Below are 19,896 nucleotides of genomic sequence, written 5' to 3' on the forward strand. Positions count from 1 at the left end.
TCCTATTCTAAGTTATAAGTGTCATAAAACTGCTTCCCCGAACACAAGGATGGATGGGAAGTGGAAAGCAAAACAGAAGTGCCTGTCTCAAATTTCCAGCTCTGTGTTCAATAATTGTATTAGGGCTTCTTATGTATGCCTACTGTACCCGGTGTTTTAGGATATTTCTGGAAAATTCAGAATAGTTGGAACGAATTCGCCATAATTTATACACTTAAGAAATATAAACTGGTAAATGTAGCACACCTTGATCTAATAAAATACATGCAAACAGATAACTGGATTCTACTGCTAAGTGGCATGTATCATTGGCATAATTCATTTTATAAATGCAATAGCTATCAAAATGTGTCCTTGAAATATTTTCCTTTGCTTTTAAAACTGATTTTGTTCACCCATCATACCACGTCATGCTTCCTTTAGTCAGGTATGGTTACATGGTCCACTGTTGTCTGGGTTTGCAAACATACATACAGATAACTAGAGTGCATGTATACGTAATGGCCGGTACTGTACTCATATTCACTGTGTGGCAGAAAAAATTTCACCAGATGTGATTTCTCTCTCTCTGAGATGTTAAAAAAAGAAAGAAAAAAACAGCTGCTAGTGTTAAAGGAATTAACTGGTTTGAATCTTATTTCAAGGATGGACATGGGAACACGATCTCCATTGCCTCAGAGACCCCTATTAGGGCATACTTGATACACAGTTCTTACCCTTCATTGCCTCTCCAATATTTCTTTCACCACCGGTCACCTGACTGCTCCGTTCTGCTCACGAGATGGCAAACTTTGGTCCTACTTCTGAGATAATAGGAACCTTTGTGAGTTAGGAAATGGCAATCCACATGGTCTGCAGGGGGGGGGGAGGAAGTTAGTGAAGGACAGTTAATTGGTTTAATTGATTTATTACTAGGCATTATAAGAGAATGTGAAAGAATGCAGACCAGCCAGTCTCTCTCTACCTTTCGCTTTTCTGTAGGAAAAGAATGGCATTTATAAGGAAGTTAAATCCTTCTCTTGCAGACACACACCTACTCCAGAGTCCCTGGATCTAGCCCAGCACTGAATCAGTGAGAATCCCAGGGCTGCTGCTGACTCAGAAGCCCGGTGGGCTTGGCAACAGCTGCATTCCTGAGGCCAGTCACCCTGTGAGCCACCAGTGAGGCAAAGGGGAACGGAAATCCCAGAATAAACTTGTGGAAAAGGAACAATAGGCTTGAGAAGAGCAGGAAGATGGTAGGGAACATATGTCAGACAGACACAGGGCTTTTTTTGTCATAGAACGCTCAGAATGGAGTTCCAGCACCTTTTTTTGCATGGAACCTTGTAGGGTAGGGAAGGCGAGTTGTATGACATGTGTGAGTTCCAGCACCTTTTTCTTTTACAAAAAAAGCACTGGACAGACATATGCCAGGGTGACCAAATCTTGGATTAGTAGAGAGGAAATGGCACCAGGTTTGAATATTCTATGTAGATGTAACTAGTTGGTGAATTTCACTGTCACTAATGAATGGAGAAATTCTTTTCCTTCCCAACTGTTTCTTGCAAATGGATCTTCTGACATTAAAACTACGAACCTATACTTATTTAGTCAAGCATGGATCCTACTGTACACTGACAGAATTAATTTTAAAAGCTACTGGAAAAAATGGAAACCCAAGTTTCTGACTGAAAACAACTGTTGCGTTGCTAATACACATTTCATCCAAGAGAAAGGTGCATAATGAAATAAAACATGACCCACTGAACAAGAAGGATGGAAGCAACAAATCAAATTTTGTTCAGTGGGTCAAGTTTTATTTCATTATGCACCCTTTTCTCTTGGGTTATGTACATGTGATAAATTGTGTGTTATGGGTTACATGTGCATGAAAAAAGGTATAGATAGAAAATAGTACAAATTAAACAAAGGTGAAAGTGTCCAGTCTGTTCAAGAGTAAAATTTGCCTCAAAGGTCAGAACAAGTCTTAATGCCTGAAGGAGAATGGGGTTGGTTCTTAATTTCTGATCTTTATTTGACACAAAGCTGACCAAGCTTTCAGCTGTGAAATATTTAGACAACACTCAGGATCCCACTCCTCATCCCTCACCCATAAGTCAGTAACACAATACTCTTAATGCATCATCTTACTTGATTCAATATACTGAAACCAACCAAACCCACTGGGCTTGTAATCAAGTTACACCCCAAAACACACACAAGGCAAGATTAAAATAAACCAAATTAACCTGTAGTGTGAATGCACCTGCTGGAACATATATGCATCTGATTTTGTATGTTGGGTGAACAGGTCAAGAGGTACCTAAGCCACACAAGCAGCTTTTTCCTTCTCTAGAAGAGTTTCTAAGGATTGTAGAAAATCACCTTAAGAAACTGCAGAACAGGAGACACAGGAATAAGAATTATTACTCTGGTTTAAATAAGATAGGATAAAAGAGGGCGAGAAGAGGATGCTATATTTCCAGAAGAAACACAATCATAGGTTATACAGGAAAGTGCCTCCCCAAAGTTGCCGTTAGAGGTAGACAGAATTTCCATGACTTGAATACAGGTAGTCCTTGACTTACAACAGTTCATTTAGTGACCATTTGAAGTTACGGCACTGAAAAAAATGACTTCTGGCTGTTTTTCACACTAACAACCATTGCAGCATCCCCATGGTCACATAATCAAAATTCAGACACTTGGCAACCGACTCAGTGTTCAGGGATCATGTGATCGATCGCCTTCGATGTCCTTCTGACAAGTCAATGGGAAAGCCAGATTCACTTAACAACCATGTTAATGACTGCACTGATTCACTTAACAATTGTGGCAAGAAAGGTCGTAAAATGGGGCAAAATTCACTTAACAAATGTCTCACTTGGCAACAAAAAAATTTGGGCTCAGTTGTGGTCCTTAAGTTGAGAAGTACCTGTAGTTTCGAGTTCCCGCCAGGTCCACAGTTCTGTGGGGGGAAAAATCGTGTTCTGAATTTTGGCATCTCTGCCACATAATTTTTTATCAGTGCTTCATATGAGGACCTAATAATGATATTTAACGAGAATAATGAACGCCAGACATTGGGGGCCCAAATCCCAAAGGCTTTTTTTATTTATTTAAATAACTCAGAGCTGTAAGGAAGCCGCGACCAAAAAAAACTGCTTGGGAGTTTCGGGAAGGGCAAGACCGGCAGAAGGCAAACCGCCGCAAAACTTCCTTTAATGGGGTGGGCAACCCGAAAGCGAGCGGGGGGATGCTTCAGAAACTTCGCTGCCGAGAAGGGAGCGGCAGGAAGCCGAAAAGCCGCCGCCGGAGACCGACCCAGCCGCGCCCCACTTTCACGCAGTCTGAAGGCGGCGCGGCTGAGGGGGGAGGCGGGATGGGCTTTGTTGTTCGTGGCTTGACAGGCGAGGGGGCGGCAGGAAGAAAACCCACCAGCATCCAGCCGGCTCGATCTGGTCTCGCCCTGAAAGGCGGAGGCGGTAAGCACGGGGAGGGGCCTGGGCAGGCTCAACCGCCATAAATGGCGCCCATCCGGCTCTTCGCCCGCAAAGCGGCACGAGCGGCAGCGGCGGCGCCCAGGCACTGCAAGAGCCGGCGTCGTTCTCGCGTTGCGCGGCGGCGGCGGCGGCAGGAGCGCCGGGAGCGGGCCGGGAGCGGGCGGCGGGCGCGGGCAGAATGAAAGGGCCGTCGGGCGGGCCGGCGTCGGAGGTGATCCGCGAGGGCGAGCTGGAGAAGCGCAGCGACAGCCTCTTCCAGCTGTGGAAGAAGAAGCAGGTGGTGCTGAGCAAGGAGAGCCTGAGCCTCTTCTCGCCCGAGGGCGGCGGCGGTAGCAGCGGCAAGGCCCGCGCCAAGGAGCTGCGCTTCGGCTCCATCCAGAAGGTGGACTGCGTGGAGCGCACCGGCAAGTACGTCTACTTCACCATCGTCACCACGGACCGCAAGGAGATCGACTTTCGGTGCCCGGGCGAGAGCTGCTGGAACGCCTCCATCACCATGGCGCTGATCGACTTCCAGAACAAGCGCGCCATCCAGGACTTCAAGAGCCGGCAGGAGGCCGTCGAGCGGGCGGCGGCGGGCAGTCGCGACCGGCGCTTGGCTCGGGCGCCCTGAGCCCCGCGCCCGGCCGGTCCCGCGGCCAGCCTAGCCGAGGTGAACGATCGCCGCTGTTTTGACCTCTAGTAGTGTAGGTTGCGCTTCTGATCCTCGCTCACAACTTCTTTCTTTCTCTTCGTTCCTCAACTGAGAATGTTGAAGTGAAGCTTCTCCAACAACTGATTAAACAAAGTTAGCAATTCCTATTCTCTTTGAACTTTGAGAAAGCTGTGCTCTTTCGCTCTCTGCTAGCCCCCCCCCCCCGCGCCTATTCTGTATTTAAGGACTGTGGAAGTTTGCCCTGCATTGGCCTTGGTGCTTAGTCCAGAGCAGGGGTCTTCAAACTTGGCCCTTTTATGACTTGTGGATTTCAACTCCCAGAATTCCTCAGCCAGTGTGTCTGGCTGAGGAATTCTGGGAGTTGAAGTCCACAAGTCATAAAAGGGCCAAGTTTGAAGACCCCTGGTCCAGACTTTTGACAGCTGTATTGTTTTATAACAAATAGAAAGGAAAATGTGAGCAAAGAGGGGAGATTTAAATCAATGGTAGCGAATTGACTAACTATAGCTATACTCAAGACATGAGACACAAAGGGTAATTCTGCACGCGTGCCTAGCTAGAAACCAGCCTGCCTCAAAAGAGTTCATTCATTGGAATAGAGACTGCAGCATATCTGGGATTCAAGTGACAGGAACCGGAGGCAGCTGCAGAGGAAGAACAGTTTGAAATCTGCTGTGGTGCAGAATTTCTGTCAAAAGAAGCTGCTTGTTTCCCCCCCCCCTCCAGAACTAGTCCTCTAGTCACTGAAGGAGTAGGGAAGAAATACCTCAGTCTCTGTGCTTCTCAGAGGCTTGCTCTGCTTGGTTTACTGAGGCAATTTCTGAGTAAAGACCTGAAGCCAGGAGATACTGGCCTTCCCAGAATTACTCTGCTGAATACTGCCTTAAATGCAGAACTGAATGTAGAGGCAAAATGGTCTTTTTCATGAACTCAGTCTGTGCCTTTCAAGTAGCAAATATTCCCACATTTTTATCTTTCTAAGGTTTACCTTAAAAATGCAAGAGGAGACATATATATTCATCTTTGTACAAACTTTCTGCATAGTGCTAGATTTTTGCACAATTATGCCCAGTCATTGGGAGAATTGAAATAATTTCAATAAGTTACTTTCCATTTATTTACTGGAAAGTTCAGCACGATTGTAGCAAGCAGCTTTAATTTCTGTGGGGTTCCATGAAAGCTGTTAAGCCCAAACACAGTATTGGTCGCTACTAAGGAAGTGTGTATGGGTTCGGCATACTACTTACCTAGAAGTAAGTTTTTGGGAGCTCAGTAATGCTGACTATGAATGAATATGTATTGCGTGATGTCGCACTGCTTGGTTTTCAAATGCAGACCTTTAGGATCTGATCCTATTCATAATTTGGAGTAGAGTTGCAGTGCAACTGGTGAATTCATTCTTGAGTGAAAATGAATTTCTAAATACTTTAAAGTCCAGTGCAATATATTGCTTGTGCTTGTCATCAGTCACTGTATTAGTAAACCCTATTCAGACTTTAGATTAAAAAAGGGGGAGAGGTAACCCACTTTTTTGCTTTTCTTGTAACCCTAACCATTTTCTTTTCTTTTTTCAATAGATTATACATCTGGATAATAAATACATTTGTCTTGGACTGAACCAGGACGGGATACCAATGAAGGAAAACAAAGAAGGACGCTGTAATACCTAGATTTTTCCAGGTGTGATCAGATGGCTAAGCAAAGAGTCCAAGCTTCTCCTTAGAGGCATTTATAAACCAAAGAACTTTTTTTAAAAAAGAAAGAAAGAAAAAGACTTAAGGCAAAGAGTAAGGTTGTACTTCCAATACACCCAACTTTGCATTATTATTTTTTCCTATTTATGAGATGCAAAGAACATGTAGCACCTGCAGGTGTGAAACCATTTAAATTATTTGTAATATCTATATTTGTATTTATTTTGATAAACTTTTGTCTTAAATTGCTTTTAGCATTTAAATATGTCCATTCCAAATAAAATGGCTTTTTTTACTGTATTTCTGTTGTGTAGTGCTTCCTTTATTAGAAGTGAAAACCTGTGTTCTACCTGTACTTCACTGAGAGCCTACCAAAAAAAGTACAAGTGATTAGCCAATTTGTTTATATAAATTATAAGATACAATCTGTATATGCCCTCGCCGTGATGTCCCGTTGCCTGGAAGCGGTCCGGGTCTGGATGGGGAGAAACAGGCTTCGTCTCAATCCTGCCAAGACTGAGTGGCTGTGCATACCGGCATCTCGGGTCAACCAGATTATTCCATCTCTAACGATGGGGGGGTGAGGTGTTACCCCCCGTTGATAGGGCTCGCAACTTGGGCGTCCTCCTGGGTTCACGGCTCAATTTTGAAGATCACATAGGAGCCGTGACCAGGGGGGCTTTTGCCCAGGTTCGCCTGGTGCACCAGTTGCAACCCTATCTGGACCAAGATGCCCTACGCACAGTCACTCATGTGCTCGTGACCTCCCGTTTAGACTACTGCAATGCTCTCTACATGGGGCTGCCCTTGAGGACCACCCGGAGGCTTCAGCTGGTGCAGAATGCGGCCGCGCGAGTTGTGATGGGGGTTTCCCGATACTCCCATGTAACACCTCTACTCCGCGAGCTGCATTGGCTTCCGGTTGCCCTTCAGGTGAGATTCAAGGTTCTGGTGATGACCTATAAAGCCCTAAATGGCGAGGATCTGGGATATCTGAGGGAACACCTGCTGCCAGCATCAAGCTCCCTTCGTCCAGCGCGCTCCCACAGGGAGGGTCTTCTCAGGGTGCCGCCAGTTAAAGATTGCCAGCGGGTAACACCCAGGGGGAGGGCCTTCTCAGTGGGCACGCCTGCCCTTTGGAACCAGCTGCCTGCAGAGCTTAGGAGTGCCCCTGACCTCTGTTCATTCCGCCGGGACCTGAAGACCTGGCTATTCGAGCTCTCTGGCCCAGGCTGAGAATTTTTTTAACTTTAACGGGTTTTTATTTTTTCTCAGGGAATGATGTAATCTTTTTAAATTGTTTTTAGCTTTTGTATTGATTTTCTTTTAAATATCCTGTAAACCGCCCTGAGTCCTTCGGGAAAGGGCGGTATATAAATATAAATAAATAAATAAATAAATAAATAAATAAATAAATAAATAAATAAATAAGAAGGCATATCCTGGCCAGAAATATAATAAATATTTAAGTAGTATGGACATTATGTATCTCAATACAAATTTACTAATCCAAAACCGTGGTAAACAGATTGATTCACTGTTTACTCTCTCAAAAATGTTTCTAGGACTATATTGTTTAAAAAGGTCAGAAGACTATCTGTGCCAGAAAAATCAATTCATTATTTCTTCCTAATATTTTTAGACTACCTAGTCCAGCGTATAACATAAACATGCATTATATAGGTAATGCCTTGCAGTTAGATTCACTTCACTTGAAAAAAAGTTCCAAATTACATATCAGAAGCATGTACAATGGACAGGTATTTTGAACTAAGGATTGTGTGCTCATCACCTAGAGTTGTAAGAGAAGCACAATATTTTCCAGCATACATTTTCAAGAAAGAAGTGAAAACTTAAAACCTTGTCCTTCCCATTTTTGTTATAATTTCTATTAACTATGGCTTTAGTTGAGTGATTCTATACACTTCATTTCCTTCCAAATTTGAATTATTAACTCTCCTTCCTCGGTTCACTTGAAATCAAACCATTTATATAGCAACCAATCTCCCTATGGCAGGGGTAGGCAACCTTGGCTCTTTTATGACTCATGGACTTCAACTCCCTGAATTCCTGAGCCAGCTGGCTCAGGAATTCTGGGAGTTGAAGTCCATGAGTCATAAAAAAGCCAAGGTTGCCTACCCCTGCCCTATGGCATTGAGTAATGATACACCAGTATGAGGAGAAAAGCACTATAGATTCCAGAAAAAAAGATATGTACTTGATTACCTGAAGCAGTCGATCATAAAATTAACTGTGAGGAGGAGTGGGAGGAAGGTGTGCCCCAAACTTTCTTTGCGGGAAATATGACAAGGCAAATTACTTCCTGCCTGCCCCACCAGATAAAGCAGAGTCGACATGTTCCAGGTACCATCAACAAAAAAGGTGTCATCTGGAAATGCGCTTTTCTGTTATGGTGTCTGCTAACTGGAGCAGTCACCTTCTTGAAATAAGGACAGCCCCTTTTACATTAGCCTTTTAGAAGTTTGTGAAAATCTGGCTCTTTCCTCAGGCTTTGAATGTGGTTAGTGGTTTTGTGATTTTTTTTTATTAGTGAGCTTTGATAGGGGGTTGGTTTGTCTTGCTTGCCATCCAAGGTTTCTTGGATTAACAGTGGCCGTATAAATTGGATTCATAAATTAATAAATGATTATCATGGCAGCCCTGAAGTTCTGAGCCACTCCAGGCCTCTTGCTAAGTGAAGGTAGGCTGAAGTCCATTAACGCTTTAAGCTGGAGGAACTCCGTTTCCTCCTCTCTCCCCACACAATCAGGTTGAGTAATCCTGGCAGGGATGGTGGGGTCCAAGAAGGAGAATGGGGCATGAGTGAAGCCAACTGCCTCTTCTAAACCAGCCACACAGCCAGCAGAGTTGCAAGAAGGCCTTTCTAATTCACGCTGTCTTGCTTTTCAAGTAGTGCTTTTCAAGTTCTAAAGCTTAAACAACCTGTAACCACCAGCTGCCATTGTATCTGCCCAGAAGCAGTTTCTTCCTTTTCAAATACTCTTCCAAGTTTAGCTCTAGTAAGCAAGAGGAAGCATCGGGTTGTGTTATAAAGAGGCAATTTGAATACCTAATTTGTAACATTCAGACAAGGAGGGGACAGGCCTGGAGTGAATTCAAAGCCTCTAATAATAGCATCTATGTTCACAAAGTCTTTTGAGGTTGACAGTGCTTTAAACATATTTTTTTAACATCCTTACTTCAAACATGTAAGTAGGCCAGTATCTCTGCAGTGCAGATGGTTGTAGAATGAAAAGGGGTTTTTATAGAGAAAACAGGAGATGTATACATACAGGCCAATTCACACAACTTGCTAAGCCATCATGTAATAAGTCAACTCATAAGGCCATAAGTTAGATTTATTCATCTAACTATGATTTAGGAAATCATGGCTTACAAGTAAACTCAAAATGAGGATTGCTTCACTCTAGTGAACATTTAGTTGTAACTTGGGTGAGATATGTACTCTACCCAATTAATCATGGAGTACATACTTAATACTGAAATCATCATGGCTTTAAGCTTGTGTTACTGACAATGCCTGCATATATTGTTAATTCTAGTATTATCCAATAGAAATTACCATTTGGGTTCCTATGACAATGTAACAATATATCAATATCACTAGGAACAAAAGACACCCAAAAATCTGGATTATGCTGCAGGATACAGCAGTATTTGCTAGATAGGAGAGAAAAGGCATTTTATATGTAGCTCTGTGATTTCATGTTTTTGTTTCAGGATAGCCAGTCACATGCTTTGTGTTACATCTGTTCTGCTATCTTGATGAGAAAGTGCAATTGTGTGAACAAGTAAACCTTTCCTTTGTATTTTCCCTAGCCAAAATTCAAAAATCTTAAATCTGTAACAATCATAGTAATGGGGGGGTCTACCATTTTCCCAAAGTACGGCATTCTAAAGTTATTAATAAAAAAACATATTTCCCCAGACATTTTAAACATTTGTGTTTACTGCAAAATGGTATACCACTATTTGCATTTTGAATAGTGATTCTGGTATTATATGCCTGTAAACGGCAAATTATAAAAATACAGTATTTGCAGGTAATCTTGCCTCACCAGGAGAAAGGTCATTATTAAACCAGGACACTGGGCTCAGCAGGCAGTACAGCTGCTTTTCTGTGGCGGAAAAATTTGTAGCAGAAAACGTAAGTGAAAACTCCAGGGTCTTGGGGTGGAGGGCAATGCTAGCCACAGCCATTTTTACCTAGAAAAATGATGTAGTCTTGTGATAAACGCATGTAGGGGTTGCAACCTGGCAACCTACTTGATTTTCTGCCTGGAACAAGGGGTCTTTCTTGCTCTGAACACCAAGAATGTTAAAACATGTCTAGGAAAACGCTGTTGTTCTCTCAGCTGGTTTCTAAGCTATCCTTGGAGCCACCTCTGGCAATAGCAAATTAAGGGTTAAACTTTCAGTGGACTTTTGCCTGGTCCAACACTACTTTTCTTATCTTTGGAAATTCCTACCCAACAAACATGATTTTAAAAAACTTAAATGACCAAAAATAAGCTTTGAAATATGACTCTTTTTTGTTCTTTATCTCAACGATATTCATGGAATTAGTCACTGAGCTTTCTCTTCTTTCTGAGGGATCTTCTTCTTCAAGAGATAAAAAAACAAAGATGCATTCACGATTAGCTGTAAATAGCCAAAGGAGGAAACCCCAAATTGTCTGTATAGAAATCCTCCTATTGTTGGGCCGAATGTCCGGATCAGTGGAGTAACTGAAGCACTGATTCCCAGCATGGCACCTATGAGAAACAATGGAATAATCAGACAGCATAGATCAAAATTTATTTTAAGATCTGCCCTCGCTCCAATGGATTAAAAAGATCAGTGTCTTAAGTGTTAAATACATGCATCCTGATTATAAATGGGCTCTGTTCTTAGAATATGCTTGATCTAGTCAGCCTCTCTTCCAGTCAACTCCCTTTATTAGTCTACCAGCCCACTTCCAGACTAAGCATTTTGGAAACATAATATTTGCAAACACTCCTGGGATTACCTGGAATCTCAGGAGCCCTCATGCCCAAAGAGTGTTCTAGTTTTGTACACCACCCAGAGTCCACTGGAATTGGGGGCTGATAAATTTAAAATATACCAGTTTTGGTGCCATACCCAAAAATCTTAGACAGCACCTGAAAATACACCCTGACAAAATTTCCATTTGTCAATTACGAGAGGCCACACTCCTTACACACACACACACACACACACACACACACACACACACGGCCATGGATGTCAAACTCGATTGCGTCATGTGACATATTGTGACGTATCGCGAAGTTTTTTGCCTTTGCGGAGCCGGGGTGGGCGTGGCCTGCATGTGACGCATCTGGCCCGTGGGCCACCAGTTTGACACCCCTGTACTAAGCTGATACATTACAGCATTCTAGATTCTTGAGAAGAATATGATGTGTATAAAGGCCGACACCAGCTAAAGTACTGACAGCTGTGATTTCTCATTTTTGTTTATATAATAATCACAATATACAAAAACCTGCAGATAAAAGTGGAACAACTCTGGCAAAAGAAAGTACCAAAAGTACCAAAAGAAAGTACCTGGGTGCAATTTCAAAATAACTATAGCACCACTTAAGTACCATTGGCATTGGCAAAATCACCATCAGTCAATTGCAAAAGGCAGCTTTACTTAGAACAACTTACATCCTGCAATGATACCTTTAATACCATCAAACAACAACTGCCTACCCAGGTCCTTGAGAAGGACTTGATAGGTGGATAAAGATGCCAAATCCAGTTTAAACATCCGCTTGACTCTGCAAATCACCATAATAATAATAATAGTGCCATCACTAGCTCTTTCCCACAGGATGAGGCAGGGAGCAGGAGGTGAAGCTTGGCCATTACAGCCAATCAGTGTTTGGGAGGTATGTTCTGTGCCATCAGATCTTGGCAATGGGTTCTCAGCCCCTGACCCTTCACCTCTTTTTCTCAGATGACTAGGCAAGCAATAGGGGTCAACAGGTTGGGTTCCCACAACACAGCTCATTGGGTGGAGCTAGGTTAATCCTGTGCACTAGTTAAAATTAACCATTTGAGGTTGACAACTTGACCAGTTGACTCTTTTGGTATTTCCCCAACACATTAATTGCTCCACTGGCTCCTTGACAGAGTTCTGTGAATAGGACAATTCTAATGCTGGCCCTATTTTAGGTGTCATGGCTGCAATGAACATCTTGCTCAATAATCAGTATATAAATAAGCTGTTGAAGTTCTACATTACTGGATTCCTTGGGCAATTGCAATAATGCATAAAAAGTCAGTTTTTAAATACAGCATTTGCTTCTTTACCAGCATTACAATAGATTTCTCTCTCCCTCCCCCCTGAAAGTTTATATATATATTTAATTTTGTTCTACTGATCTCTGTAATGATTTAATATGTGCAAAGACAGCTGAATGTTGCTTTAATTTTGTGGGATTTTAAAATCCTGGATATCTTATGATAGAGATAGATAGATAGATAGATAGATAGATAGATAGATAGATAGATAGATAGATAGATAGACAGACAGACAGACAGACAGACAGACAGACAGACAGACAGACAGACAGATATATCACCATGTGATTACAATTGTAATTCCTGGTTTGTTATAATAGCTGGTGACCCTCACTTGAACATAACCCAGAATTATGGTTCACTGTACTAAAAGCAAATGTTTCATATTTCTTGTATCCAGAGTTAGAAAAGGAGAAATATATAGAAGACTGGACTGTAGCTTCATTCCTGATTGGTGAAACTATGATTTATGTATTAGCTATGCATTATTATGAAGAGATTCACTTGATTTGAATATAAAGATCTATTTGATGTACTTCTCTTATTTATGTTTCTTAAATTATCTGGCAATTTTCTTAGCTGGAAGAGTACTACCTGCTTGACAGCAAAATGAGAATGAAAATAATTGCACACTAAGAGTTCATCAAGAATAGGGGTCTTCAAACTTGGTCCTTTTATGACTTTGGACTTCAACTCCCAGAATTCCTCAGCCGGCATGCCTAGCTGAGGAATTCTGGGAGTTGAAGTCCACAAGTCATAAAAGGGCCAGGTTTGAAGACCCCTAATCAAGAGAAGGTCGGCAGTTTGGCGGGTCGAATCCCGAGTGCCGCCTAACAGAGTGAGCGCCTGTTACTCGTCCCAGCTTCTGCCAACCTAGCAGTTCGAAAGCATGTAAAAATGCAAGTAGAAAAATAGGGACCACTACGGTGGGAAGGTAACAGCGTTCCGTGCGCCTTTGGCGTCTAGTCATGCTGGCCACATGACCACGGAGACGTCCTCGGACAAGTGCTGGCTCTTCGGCTTTGAAACGGAGATGAGCACCGGCCCCTAGAGTCGGAAACGACTAGCACGCACGTGCAGGGGAACCTTTACCTTTTACCTTTTTAATCAAGAGAATAGTTATTTAATGGGATGCTTTCCACTGAAAGGGAATGGCAATGGGTGTGAAGGAGGAAATCTACTGGTGACTGAGGTAACTTGCAGCTCCACCCCTGGCCAAAAATGGGTGTTGAAGCTTTTTTTTTAATAATTGTGTTAGCTTGGGAGTCACTTGCACTGCAGTAATTGCTAGGTATGGATTTAATAAAGACAGCCTAAATGTTTAATTTTTTCTCCATTGGCACACTCTGACCCTAGTTTACTTTCTTTGAAGGCCAGCAGTTCTTTGAAAGATTTATTTTTAGAGCTGAAATGATAGGAACGATGCTAGCTAAAAGCTTATGTTCAAGGCTCTTCTGTGCTTCAGTTCAAACCCTCAAACTTAAATATAGCAAAAATTCCAAACATATTTTAGCCAGTGACTTGTCATTCCCTGTCTAATATCCCCAAGTCCCAGCCCCCTCCTGCTGAAAGGTTTGACACATATATCCATAACACATGGGGGTTGGTCTGGAAATGCACAGACTGTTTTTTGTGTGTTTTTTTTGCAATTTGCATGAGCAGCCAGGCACACAGGCACCCTTTTTGTCTATTCCTTTGGGTCCTGAAATTCTGTTTCTAGTATACTCTGCTCCTAAGTCTTGTTCCTAGTTTTCTGCTGCTTTTAAGCCAACGTAAGCAGTCCTTCTCAATTGCCAACTCATAATCATCTACGCAAATCAGACTCAGGATAAGCCGCTGAACTGGCTTCCTTATGTGATTCAGGTTGCCTCTGGGCCAAGGAAGCAAGCTGAGCAGGCTCCATCTCCCTTACAAAAGCTCTTTTGAGAAACAGTCTGGACCAGTTGCAGCTGCTGCTTTCAACCTCCCCACCACCCTTCATTTCAAAAGCTTTGGATAGAACCCAATAAGGAGTGAGTGCAGAGAATGTCCAGTCTATAAACACTATGGCTAGCAATATCAAACTTAATTTCAGCTGTGTTTTTGTTAAAATTTGATTCAGTGAGAACCTTCCCAATATTTACTTAGATAATTAAGTTTAGATTCTTATTTAGTTTCTCTGGACAGCTTATCAACCAGCAAATTATTTCAGACCAGCCCATAAAAATCACATATTGCTTTCTAGGCAACAGCTTAGGAGATTTTAAAATGCTAGAATGTAGCTCTTTAGATATCAGCTAGGGAGAGAGGAAGCATCATTCTAAGACATCTAAAGCTCTGAGAATTAGGCCCTCCATGTGTGGCCCGTGTGCATGATTACTGCCATCATCCCACATATAATCTCAATGACTAGGAAATGGAGTTCTGAAGGATTTCTGATTGGAGTTATCAGTTGAGAAAAGAACATTGAGGCATGAGAGTTGCTTGGCTGTGTAATGGGGTGGAGTGGGGTGGGATCTGTCTTGAAGTGCAGTTAGGGTCACACATCATCCAAAGTCCAGGCAGAAAGAACTATCCAAAAAAGAACATTCACTAGAAAATTAATCTCAGGAAATGCTGCAAGATTTTACTTCTTTGTTAACAACTGGATCATTAAGTATTATGCATCACTGGCTTCCTCACAGGCATTTTTTTGTAACTTCAGCTCTTTTGATTCTAACTAGTATTTACCAGCTTGGCAGATATGCAATTCCAGTAAGATGACCCTTTTCTTCTGGATCTAATTATGTGAGATCTGCAGAGACTTTGGAACTTGACGTTGCTTCCTGCAGAGCTCTAAAAAGGTCCTAGGCAGAGCATAATGTGCCAGTGCACATCTTTGGAAGAAGCACATCCAAGAGGAAACAATCAGAAACAGAAAAATGTAAAGCCTTACCTGTGTCGGAAACAGGGACTGATTTGGTCAGGATGATATCGGTAATAACACCAACAACACTGAAGGAAAACACCATGGGGGGCACAATGAGGCAATAATGAAATACATTGGTCATCAGGGCCTGTGAGAAAAAAAGAGTACCAGGTCACAAAAACGAGATACTGATGTTCAGGAAGAGCTTCTTACCAATTTTGCAGGTTCCACAAGTGATTTCAAATCTACTTGTCCCAAAACATATTGGGATAGAGGGACCACAGGCAGTCCTCGACTTACAACAGTTCATTTAGTGACTGTTCAAAGTTACAACGGCACTGAAAAAGTGACATGAGCATTTTTCACACTCACGACTATTGCAGCATCCCCGTGGTCATGTGATGAAGATTCAGACGCTTGGAAACTGACTCATATTTATGACAGTTGCAGTGTCCCCTGGGTTATGCAATTCCCTTTTGCAACCTTCTGGCCAGTAAAGTCAATGAGGAAGCTAGTTTCACTTAACAACTCTGTTACTAACTTAACACCTGCGGTGATTCACTTAACAACAGTGGCAAGGAAAGTCATAAAATGGAGCAAAATTCACTTAACAAATGTCTCATTTAGCAACAGAAATGTTGGGCCCAACTGTGACCATAAATCAAGGACTAGCAGTACTTGGTTCCATTCTATCTGCATAAATGACTTGGGAAGGATGTAGGTGACGGGTTTTCCAAAGAGCAGAATACTGATTGCCCAGGAGAAGGCAGCTTCTGAAATAAAGAGACACCTATCAGGTCCTGATGATCCGGAACAAATGGCCACAGATGCTATAAGAAGCTTAGTTAATATTTGTTTAGGCAGTTATTATTAGATTTTTATGACAGGACACAGCTATATAATCTTGTTAGTGGCAGGATATAGCTGAACTGTTCAATGTTTGTTTCTTCACCCCAGGGATCTCTGGGACAGAGCCTAACATCTTTTGGATTTGGCACAATTCACTTTTTCTCCTTCTTGAACCACCATCAGAGGAGCAAAATGATTCACTGGTACAACATCTAGCAGCAACAACTTGCAAATAAGAAGAGCTGGAACTATTATTCGTTTCTTAAAGTCCAGAGTGATAGTTCTGAGGATCAGTACATATCGTAGACGATATTGGACCACCACATGACTACTGACTTAATAATTATTTTCATACATGAAGGCTGCTTGTGTTAGCAGGGAAACCAATTTTTAATGGGGGAATGTCTATAGCATCTCCTGCCTCCACTATTGTATAACAATATAGACAAAAATTATTCCCTCTCTTATCTTCACATAGTCTCAGCAGAAGTGTCAGCTGATCTGACACAGTTCTTCGGATAGTCACATATTGTGGATGAAACTTGTAATCCTTACAACATGCTGGCTTGATTATTACCAATGTTTGTATTTCCCCTCTTTCCAGCAGATCAACTCCACTACTCACTCTTTGTTCTGATTTAATTAGGATCCTTCTAGTTTAAATACACAATGGGCAGTTGATGAGCAGATTAAGACTATTCCTAATGGAAAAGAACTGTTAGTACTTGAAGGTCCCTGCCAAGAGCTTCTAACCTAGAGGATAAATTGCAGCAGAATATTCATTTCTCCAGTCTCCTAGGAGTCGAAGATTGCCATATATAATGGAGACTTTTTAACAGTCCAGGAAGTTTCTACTTTCAATTATCCATAGAGTGACTCATCTCTAAGATAACTGAATCCCTGTGAATTAGGACACTATGGATCCCTGGGAGGATGGGTTGGGCCTGTTGAACATCACATTTTCCATGACTGACTCAATCATTTACCTTCAAAGTTTGCTGCTGCATCAGCCTGCACTAGTGTAGCCTGTATATGAGAAAAATATTCTCCTAACATGGCTTTAGCTCAAGAAAGGAAGCAGTATATTTATGTATTTTCTTGGTTGTATTCCAAGATCCTTTCTCAGAATTGTCTTGGGGCTAATCTTTGCAACACGACATTTCCCTACTATGATATGCACAGCAATATCAGCACAGATAATTAACATTAAATCATGCTTGTCCAAATACATGGAACTTAGGATTTGGGGAACCAGTTTGGCTTGCTCACTTGAAGGTTAATTGAACTTCAGTGAGCTAAAATGTTTCTCAGTTATGCAGATCACTTTGCATGTACAGTACGGCAATGACAATCTTTTTTGTACCACAATACTGTAGTATAGATGCTTAAAATCTTAATTCCATATAAATATGGGCTCTAGATTTTGGAATGAGTTTCTAGGATTTCTTCAGTTTGGGGAGACGTTCAGTGGTAGACACCCTAGTTTGTGTTCAGAAAGTCATTAATTCAGTCCTTGGCTTTCTGAGTTGAAAGGATCAAGTAGCAGTTGATGGAAATCTAGAGCCTTTGTCTGTAGTTTTATTATTTTATTATTAGTTTAATCCCTTCAAATAATCTCCTAGAACTTGCATTCTTTTCATTTTTATCACTTTTCACAAAATTCTTCAAAACCTTAAAAGTCACTTTTGTAAATCCAATATAGAGATGTTACCCAGGTTGCACTTTTTGTTTGTATATCCCTTTTAAGTATTAAAACATCAGCTGGTTTCATTCATATATCCTGTGTAACAACTTTTTCCATGTCATTGTAGCCTGTCATTTTTAAACCACTTTCAGATCAGTCTCATCCAGTAAAACCTGTTCCGCTTCCATAACATCTTTTAAACACAACCTGTCTATAATGGCAGATACTTTTAAAATTAACTTCTGGGTTCATAGTTCACAAACATCCCTCAATATGTCCAGTGTTGAGGTATCGTGCTCTGTTCTGTACTGGTAAGTCAAATTCTTTCTTCTCCTTTAATTATAATCTTTAGTTCCTTCTGGTTCCCGCTAGTGTCCAATTTTCAATCTCATCATATTACGCTTTTTTAAAAAAAGAATTTAACACAGTAGCATTCCCTCCTTATTTTGAATTAATCTGGGCCCCTAGTCAGTATGTACTTTTCCAAAATTAACAGTCTAATCACCCTTTTGCTGATTATTATTATTATTTTTAAAAAACGTTTTTAAGCCCTTAAACTTATATTTAAAGTTTCTTTCACAAAGAATTCAAGAAGATTCACCTGGTACTGTAAAACTTCTTCCAAAGGTTCTTGATAGCTGAAAAGCAGTTAATAAGCAATTTCCAAAAGTGATTAAAAAAAGAAGTATGCAAACTCAGTATCCATAAAGGTGCTGACCATGGTTTGGACAAAGAAGGTGGTCCCTCATCTCCCAGAGTTCCTAACCTGCTGGAGGCCACTGTCTTGCAGTTCCCTCATGAGGAACAACTGGAGCACTTATGGGTGACCCCAAATTCTCTCCTTCTCTGGAGAGAAATCCCAAAGAGCTGGTCCACTCACTAGATCTTCATTCCTCCATGATTGTTGGCTCCACTCTTGGAGGAGCCATCTTCAGTTCATCATTTCTTTCCCAGAAACCCTGTTATAGAACACCTTCCTATTTGCCTTGCTCATAGACAACTTTCAGCAAAATTTTGATACAGCTTGAAAAACAAATCTTTTCAATTAATCTGTGTTACATTTCTTTCCAGTTATGCCTGGTAAGAATTTTCTGAGACAGAAATATAACTCATGGCTATTATACCAGCTATCTTTTCATTTTGCATTGTGCAGCAGAGGCGAGTGGAATCAAACAGGTTGCTGCCATGATAATGCAAAGTCTGATGTTAATGATGACAAAAAATATGGCTGATTGATCACAGAAATAAGGAATCGAGAATCATGAGGAATAAAACAAAAGTCACCATGGCTTTTCTTAAGAATCCAAGAAGCTGTGGGATTGCTGGCAAAATGTTCATATGAGCTTTCCATCCCTGACATTTTTTCTCTATTTTAAAAAATTCTTTGAACTCAATGGCCCAACAAATGAGAGTGTCCTGAGTTTCTTGATTGCACTATTTGAACAAAAAGTCTTTGATCCTAGAAAAAGTTGAGTTGCATATGAGATACACATTAAAAATAAATGAAGCTTTGATTCCACCATTGAAGTTGCCATCTTGACTTTTTTGCCCACACCCTGCAGGCACCTCTGCTCTCCATGTGTTAGCTCTTAAAGCTCAATTTCTTGCTTTGTCTGCCCAACTCCAATCTGTTGCCTTGTCTTCTCTTCAGCACTGTAAGAATGCTTTGTAAATAAATGCATCTTTTAAATTTCCTGAAGTAATGCTCTGCCTCCAGTCTTCCTTTTCTCTGTATTTGCAAAATACATTGTTCAAGATCTTGGGGTGGTGAGAAAAATCTAATATCAGCTGAAAGAGAATGCTTGATGTTTTCATTTCACACAATGGCATATTCTCTAGTGCCACCTAAAATAAATTTGAGTGGTGCCTTTTTAATATTAACTAAAACTTACAATTTTAAAACATTCTCAGTTTAGGAGACTTTTGCATGGTTATTCTGCCAGACTAGTTCCTAGGGATGTGACACTTAGGGCCATTCAGTACAGGGGTCTTCAAACTTGGCCCTTTTATGACTTGTGGACTTCAACTCCCAGAATTCCTCAGCCAGCATGCCTGGCTGAGGAATTCTGGGAGTTGAAGTCCACAAGTCATAAAAGGGCCAAGTTTGAAGACCCCTGATTCTAGTATCTCTGAAACCATTGACAATTCTAGTTGGGTCAGTGAGGAGCATCACTGAAGGAATCGCACAACTTTATCTCTGATCTACTCTAACTAGTAACAGTTATTTAAGTTTTCAAGTAGAAAATTCTTCCTGTCACCTGTCACCTAAGAATTAAATGGTAGTGAGTCTCAACTTTCTGTACCTTTTC

At 41.4% G+C, this 19,896-nt stretch overlaps 2 protein-coding genes across 2 annotated transcripts in view; one reads left to right on the top strand and one right to left on the bottom strand.

Annotated features, from left to right (window-relative positions):
- Positions 1–3,493: 3,493 nt before the first annotated feature.
- LOC310637557 (pleckstrin homology-like domain family A member 2) lies at positions 3,494–6,115 on the top strand. Its single transcript, XM_083358020.1, is given in 4 exon segments — positions 3,494–3,574; positions 3,576–3,602; positions 3,604–4,137; positions 5,718–6,115. Coding segments are annotated over 3 exon segments (588 nt in total). The 5' UTR covers positions 3,494–3,508; the 3' UTR covers positions 4,099–4,137; positions 5,718–6,115.
- Positions 6,116–10,266: 4,151 nt separating this feature from the next.
- The window catches only part of SLC67A1 (solute carrier family 67 member 1), a gene marked incomplete at its 5' end in the record, with an annotated part of 72,520 nt that continues 62,890 nt past the window's right edge, over positions 10,267–19,896 (bottom strand). The window contains 2 exons of the mRNA XM_083358844.1: positions 10,267–10,609; positions 15,082–15,202. Of these exons, the coding sequence (XP_083214970.1) occupies positions 10,422–10,609; positions 15,082–15,202 (309 nt within the window). The 3' untranslated portion in view covers positions 10,267–10,421. The remainder of the gene's footprint in view (positions 10,610–15,081; positions 15,203–19,896) is intronic.

This window comes from Vipera ursinii (genome assembly GCF_947247035.1).
Source record: "Vipera ursinii genome assembly, chromosome: 1".
NCBI lineage: Eukaryota > Metazoa > Chordata > Lepidosauria > Squamata > Viperidae > Vipera > Vipera ursinii.